At 30.6% G+C, this 8,275-nt stretch overlaps 1 protein-coding gene across 1 annotated transcript; it reads left to right on the forward strand.

Annotated features, from left to right (window-relative positions):
• Window positions 1–5,413: 5,413 nt before the first annotated feature.
• LOC132715770 (uncharacterized) lies at window positions 5,414–7,960 on the forward strand. Its single transcript, XM_060698834.1, has 5 exons — window positions 5,414–5,796; window positions 5,987–6,294; window positions 6,600–6,746; window positions 6,934–7,120; window positions 7,596–7,960. The coding sequence occupies exons 2-5, from the start codon at window positions 6,042–6,044 to the stop codon at window positions 7,882–7,884; spliced, it is 876 nt and encodes a 291-aa protein (XP_060554817.1). The 5' UTR covers window positions 5,414–5,796; window positions 5,987–6,041; the 3' UTR covers window positions 7,885–7,960.
• The last annotated feature ends 315 nt before the right edge of the window (window positions 7,961–8,275 follow it).

Consider the following 8,275-nt stretch of genomic DNA (forward strand, 5'->3'; position numbering starts at 1 on the left):
CATACTAATAAATAAACAAATGACAAATAAATAAAGCCACATGGTTTTGTTATTGTAAAACAACTATATATATTGAAATATACTAGTAAAATAATTTAAGCCAAGTTAAACATTTCTGCACTCATAAAAAATAAGCAATAGTTTATTTTTAAATGTATATTTCTAAGTATTTTAAGAACTTTCTTATTATTTAATATAACATGCTTGCCTTTTTATATTATCAACATATTTGTTTCTGTCAGTCACTCTGTCTCTGATTTGGTGTCACGTTAACAAATCATTCCATAACTCAAAATTACATAGAATCTGTAACAAAAATAGCACCGCCATAAATATTAATTGTGATAAAAAAAAACGTTGACAAAATATAGATATCGACATAGTTAAACTACGAGAAAAGTATCAAGATGAATTATTTTTTATATTTTATTGACATTTCACTCTTCAGTGCACGCTTCGGTTTCTATGAAAGTATGTTACTGGAAAATATAATTGATCAACAAAATACCTTATAGTTATAACTAGAAATACGTCCATCGGACACGGATGCCCCCATACTCCCCTGTCTGCTGACGTATATCAATCAGGTCAGTATGACAGATTAACAGACATAGGACGTTTAACATGACTTCCCTACCCCTAAGTGGTTTGGGCATAAAAAACGACATCCAATTTTTCCAATGTTTTCTCCAACCGGCAAAGTTCAACAACAAATGCTGTCCAACAGTCCTGTAACGTTTCATCACTCCAGGTCCAATATGTTTGAGCTACACACGACACAAGTTGCAAATAGCAAGATTATACCAAGTCAAATGCAACTACTTTACAAATTCTGAATAAATCTGGTGCACAATTTCACATGCTGACCAACATTTATTTAGTGTCATGACTCAAGATCAAATACTTTTTGGGCTTTGGGCGACACAAGTTGAAAATTGCAAATTTTAACTACGTCAAGGGCAATAACTATGGCAAGACTGAATTAATTCACAGGCAAAAACCCATGTGCACAATTTCACATGCTGATCAACATTCCTGTAAATTGTGCTGACTCTAGCTCAGGCACCTTTAGAGCTACTTTTGACACAACATAAGAACGCAAGAACGGACAAGGGCAAATCAAAATCCTCCAGTCCCTATAGTGGGGCCACAAAATTGAATTCTTAAAACAAAAAATAGTCATCCACACCGATAGTCAGCCTATTGAAAGCATCATATTAGGGTCTACAGAATAACACACTACGTTATAAAGTCAGTGAATATTGGTCAACTGATATTCAGACCTGACCATTTGAAATTGCAGTGAAAAGACGTTTAGAGTTTAAACGAAAAAGAGGTCAGTTATTAGACCAAAGTAAGTAAATAGATTATTAATAAAAGGACAGACAACATTAGTCTCAAAAATCTAAGTTGCCCGCTGACTTTTTTAGTATTTTTTTGTTGTCATAGCGATGCATCACTTTTGTATCTTGCATGTCAGTTGTTGAAAAATAAAGGGCAACATATAAAGCTCCTCCAAGAGCTATACTCATTAGGAACTGCATTGCATATGCGGCATGAGGCTGGTCACTCCAAAAATATAATTTGCATATTTATCACTGAATTTCGTTGTTGCCTTTTATCTTATACAACGAATCCTTTTATAAATAAGATAGTGTACTAGTTTGTTTGAACAGTGCATGATCGAAATATATTTCAGTTAAAACGAGATTCAATATTTAATGGATGATGCAGCTTTTATGAGTAAAAGAGGAGTTGATACGAGGTGCTCATATCCGTGAATTCCTTCTTTTGAATTTACAGTCGCACAACAAGGTCACAAAAAAAAGATGTGATAATGTGTTCGGTGATTAACCGCCAAGCAATTATTTTATGGAGGGCTTTCTTTGCTAAAAGTCTGGGTGCGTTTCATAAAGAATCTTAGGACCGATTTTAGTCGTAAGTGCAAAACTGTGATAAAACTGCGTTTCAAGAAAAGTCCTAAGTACAATTTTAAGACTAAACTTAGGACTATTCCTATGGGTGCTTCAGCGTACTCCTAACTTTTGTCTTCAGTCATAAATACAAAAACAAGTGCTGTGTATATGACTTAATTAAATACTTTTAAGGTAAATAAAACATTTGTTAAAATAACATGTTCAATCTTGCTAACCAATCTAATGATTTTATTAGTTAAAGGTTTAATTAGTGAAAGAAAATCCGTACCACTCATAGCTATATGACTGACATTGTAACTGGTATGGCTTTGCCGGACTAAGTTTGGCGTATGTTTTATTTTATAGATTAAGTAATTTTTTTACAATAAACAGAAAATTCAAAAATCCCTATAAAGAGAAAAGGCAGTCAAGTGCATTATTAGATCTACATGATATATGCATGGCATAAAAAAGGAAGGATAACACATCATATGAAGTCAGATATGACGTCAATAAAGCAAATGACGTCATAAAAATAACTTCTACTCATAATAAAATTTAAATGCTTTTATTGCTTATTTTGATGGAGATAGATATTTTTTTATGTTACATTACAATAACGCATGGTTAATCATTCAATTGTTTTGTAATAAATTACTTAAGGCCTACAAATCTTAGTTATTACATTCCTTAGAAATCAGAATGTGCATTATCCTACAACAATTCACTCAAAATTTAGATTTATTTCCTTAATATTAAGAAGTAGTTTATTTTCCGTTTCAGTAAAATATGAAACATATTTTCAAAAATCATGTCTGCCATATGCACTTTTAAGAATGATTTAAAAGAAACTAAAAATATTATAAGTCCTCTTACATTATAACATTTACGATGTGAAGCAAATTAAAAGATAAGAAATATTAATGTATTAATGTCAACTAACACCATAATTATATTTAACAAGTGTCTGCTTAATCATCTGTCATTCTCTACTATTTTGCATGACAATAACTTGCAGGATAAGACACAAGTGATTTTTTTATCTCCATTAGGAAGATTTTGTCTTAAGAGTAAAGGTAGGGTTATTCCTAAGTACAAGAGGCAGGAGAGTTTCTTGAAAACTACTTTTGAAAATGTCAATGCATAGGATTTTAGACTGTATCCGTGCATTGCAAATAATAAATCTCTTAATCCAATTATTTAATTGAAGCTTCCAACTTTTAAATAACAAGTAAATAACAACATATAGATCTAAACAACTGACCTAATATAATTTTTTTTTAAAGATTCGTAATGTAATTTTAAAGTATGCCTTTTGTACATGTTTGTCCATTACTTACGAAACAATTATTTAACTTATTCTACCATTTATTTTACAAAAATCTTTTAATCCATTAAAACTTCCGATATACGATAGTTTTTGAACTAGTGAACTGCACCCGGACGTAGTATGTCTGTGCGAAGTACAGTTCACACTTATATATTTAAAAACTGTGGAAGCGTCTGGAAGGTATTTTTTTATCTAAACAAAGATAATGTTGAAATAAATCGTAATTTAGAAAATGAACTGATTGGTTATTTCCATTTTAAAACAGCATATGTTAGTTCTATGATCAGCAGAATATTTCATTTCAGTGTCTGTGTGTGTGGGGGCGGGGAGGGGGCTGAGGAGTTGTTACCATATTTTGGACATCTTGCAAAAATATGATCTGCCACCCAATATAAAAAGATCATCAAATGTGTCAGGTATTTTATTCTCCTTAAATAATACATTTATCGCGTTTTTTAATTAACACATGTAAAAGTCGTTTGCAAACTTGCGCATGTCTTTTAATTCATATCGACACTTACATTTCAATGTTCACACAACCCCATTAACAAGAAAGGCCTGAATTACTTAATCACGCTTCTAACATACAAAGAAGAAGTTCGTTTCCATAATAGTATGACAGTAATAAAAATTTCAGTTCGTCGATAACACAAATACAATGACAGTTGAACGTATCTGGACGTATCTGGAATTTTGGCAACAATTATCAATGGGTGATATCTTGATAATTTGTATTAAAAGCAAATACATATAGCATTTATTTAGAGTAAAAAAAGCCAAAGCATATAATGATTTTTTAAGTTTGCATTTTTAAATTCCAAAAAAGTGTACAGGTGAGTTAAAGAAAACATCCCCCCCCCCCCCAAAAAAAAGAAACCAAAAAAAAAAAAAAAAAAAAAAACAGTAAAAACAACAACAATAAAAAACCACACCAACAGAATACTCCGCAATCTCTAACATTAACCCAATGATCAAGATGTCTACTCTTCAAATCTAGGATAATTGGCCATATTTACCATTGATTATACTACAAAATGTACTGTCTTGGGACAGTTAATATTTAATGTTAAAATGTATAGTAATAACAAACCTATTTATGAGACGAGCGTTCGTGACATGCATGAGATTACTTTATCATGTTACATGTAGTTACAATCGAGTACTTTTAAGACGTTTAGGTAGTGTTCCGGTTTGTTTAAGTTAATACGCACTTCACTTCCTGAAATTCATATGGACTTTCCTACTATTTTTGGGTCAAACTAAATGAGACGTAATTTAATGATAGGCCTAATACTGACTTAAACCCATTTAGAGCATACAGATATATACAACAGATATTACAGTCATGAGTTAAAGTTTTATCTATCTTATGTGTTAATGATATAAATTTTAAACAATACAATAACTGGTGTTAAATATAATGATCCTGCATTTATTCAATTTGACTTGTCGATTTACATAAAACTTTAATATTCAATGTGAAAAATAAAATGACTGATTTTTAGTTTTCATCGAGGTAAAAACGTGCATTGTGCATAGAAAATGAAGATAAAAGATTAACTCTTTTAATATAATATTCATAAATGTATTTTATGTGTATATATAACCACGGCATTTTAAACAGCAATTCCTGATTTATATATTAAAGAAAAAAACTTTTAATTTTGGGCTGTCATGTATCAAGTTAAGATGTATAGTCGAAGTTTTATAAAAAGGATACCTGTGTAGCCTTACTTTCTTTGCGTTTATCAATGTTATAGCGCTGCACAATCGAAAACAAAAACAAAAGAAAGCCAAGTGTTATCATTCTCAAAATCAGTCTTTTTTCGGCCAAAGAGATCTATCTTAATAACATAAACACGGATCGAATTTTAAAATATATTTCAGTTTATAAGATGTTTATAATCCTAATTGTTTTGACTCTTAAATTACTAATGGGTGATAACTTGTTTTAAGATAAATGCATACCAATTTAAAAAATTACATGTGCAAAGGTTAATTTAATCACAAATATATATATATTTCATTGTGGTCTTATCTTCATAATTATATAACATATTATTATGTAATTTGGAAAAGTTCATTGGAAAATCCTCTGACCTAATTTCCTTTTTACGCAGATTTGTGAAGCAGGATATAAAACTGACTGCCACATGTACTTAAAGGGGTACATTCATATCTGATGAATCCATAATCAATTATGCAAATAACATCATTTTATTTACTGCAGATATACGCTCATGCTTGGTAACTTAATTTACAAAATAGATATCTAAATGTTTCGCGCGATTACCTAGTTTTTATATCATTCTAATTCATATGGTTAATCCATTGGGTTTTCCCGTGCACCTGATGATTTGTTTTGTACCGTATATCTAAATAAATGTACTATTTATCGGTTTATGATTTCATAGGCGACAAGTGTGAGCTGCAAATTTGAGTCTAGGAAAATAATATAAGAAATTTAATCTAATATGGCTGTGCAAAGAAATATTTAAAATTGAAAAGAGAACAACACAAACTGGCCAAATAAGAGATGAACGTTTTAAGGTGAGGGAAGGAAAAGTATATATAGTTTTGTTTGTTAACTTTTAATAGTCATGTTCGATTTAATTTTCATTATAAACATTTCGTAAAATTCACATGACGGTTTAAACTATGTTCACAATTTTGTCATTGATGCTGTTTTTGGTTATATTCAATTAAATTGTTTTTACGAATGATAAAACTTTTTTTCCAGATTGAACACAGATAACAAGATTGGTCGGACAAACCATTGATTTTGCTGTTGAAGAATGTATCTTAAAATCATCATACGTAATACTTTTTTGGTGATTGTCAGTGTTTCTTTAGTAAATAGTCAATCACTTGATCTACCAGCTGAAAGATTTCTGTGTGGTCCATTAAATCTGACGTGTTATCGATGGGGTTACACTGCATGTGTAAAACCGGACGGAGAATATTATTGTCTGCCATGTGACCAGGAATATGTTTCTAAATTATGCGGAACAAAAGACCAGCTGCAAGGTTGCAACCTCTACTGCACTGGTAAGTACTTTGCAAAACCAAGTACAAAAGTGTAAATGTTACATAATTTTGAGTTTTTTATTTTCTCTTATCTTAAATTTAAACGGATTTAAATTGTCGTTTATCAAACAGTTTATTGCATGCTATAGAAGGTATATTTTGAACAAATTATCTTTAACGAGAAAACAATTTTATACAGCTATTCAATACAGAAAATCAGTTACATAGAATTTCAAGAGCGTTTCATAATGAAATAAAGATGACTTATCTTTATTTCGTTTTCATTTTAGTTGCAAACATTTAAGATTTTGATATTGATGTTATAGCAAAGAGTTTGGATGAAGAAAGAGCAAAAATGCGTCATCTGTGTTCAAAGGAAAAGGAAGATATGCAAAACAATTTCACAGCAATTTTGACGGAAGAGAGAGCAGAGGAAAACCTTCCACAGAACCAGTCGCAGCAGCATGAAAAGGGTATGGAATGATAAATGTTATGGATTCAACATTAACAAGAAATAACACGATATTAAACCACTTACATATTGTACACAATAATAAAGTAAATTACATGTATATATTAAAAACAGCTATCCTGTTCAAAGAGATGTATGAAATCAATTTAGAAATAAAATAAGCAGCTAATGTGAATTTCTTTTTGCAGACATGGAAATGTGCACGAAGAAGAACAGATTACTGGAAATTGAAATTGCTAAAAGAAATTATTCATCAATCATATTAAATTGGTCAGCTTTATTTGTTTTAATATTGTCATTTGGATGTGTGATCGTCTGGTTTTGTTGTCTTGTGAAACGAAACCAAAACAGGGTAGATCTGGATTCAACTGAAAAGTGAGTAATACTTTATGATTGAAGAAATCGGGTTCATCGAAAAAGAAATTATAAGAATGATGCAAAAGTTCAGGATTAAATCTATTAATCAAATTGATTTCTTTTCAGAGTAAACTTATTGGAACTTGTAAGATATATTTTTTGTAGCAGCTGTGGCAATAAGATTCATGCGTATTGCATTGATGTCAAAATATGCAATCCTAGATCATAAATAGCCCACTTTTCCCACTAGTTTTATCATAGTTACGTAAGTGATACATAACAGGCATACACTTAACTGTACGAAGAAAAAATACATGTAGTTTAAACTAGTAAATTGATAACTGATAACATGTAATTGATAATTAGAAAATAACTATCAATATCTTTAACTTAACTTTTGTTGTATTCACTTTTATAGAATGATGGCGCCAAGACATAGTGCTTTTTACTGTAAAATACATATTATTTACTATCGGTAGTTGTTGTATTTCAGGCAAACCCTAATAGATATTCAAATAAATAGAATCCGCAATGGAATACCAGAAGACAGTAAGATCTTGGACGAGACAAATTCGGCTTTTGTGGATAGATGGACACAAACAGACGACAGTGAAGACCACAAAATGGCAGATCAAAAAACCCAAGTAGGAAGCATTACATGCTCGGGAAGTGGCTGCCAAGGCAAAGATTTGTTACAAAATGTCCCACCAACAAATGACAGAAAAGGTCGTGATAAAATGGCTATACAAAGTCATGATCTTGATGTTCCCGTCGGAGATTAGTTCATATACATAATGTCTCTGTCTTATTTATAGTCTGTAATTGTTGATTTTTTTTAAAATATATTTATGTGTATTATCCTATTTGTTTTTTTTTATCCATTGTCTTTTAAAGAACAAAAAAGAGAAGAAAATGGCATTGTATCCTCTAATTATTTTGAATTTAATCTTGCAACGCTGCGAAACTTTTACTGGAAGCATGGTTAAATATATTCAAAATGAAGATAAAACCATAACTCTCTTGAAAAGTTCTATCAATATAGCAGGCGAAATAGATTTCAACGGATAAAAACGTCTATTTATCAAAGGAAATATCCATCGTTAATCATAAGCACCTTCAAAAACTAAATTAAATGACCATTTAACTATTTAATTTAGTAATAATGACCATTTT

This window comes from Ruditapes philippinarum, unplaced genomic scaffold (genome assembly GCF_026571515.1).
Source record: "Ruditapes philippinarum isolate M1 unplaced genomic scaffold, ASM2657151v2 ctg947_1_1_1_1, whole genome shotgun sequence".
NCBI lineage: Eukaryota > Metazoa > Mollusca > Bivalvia > Venerida > Veneridae > Ruditapes > Ruditapes philippinarum.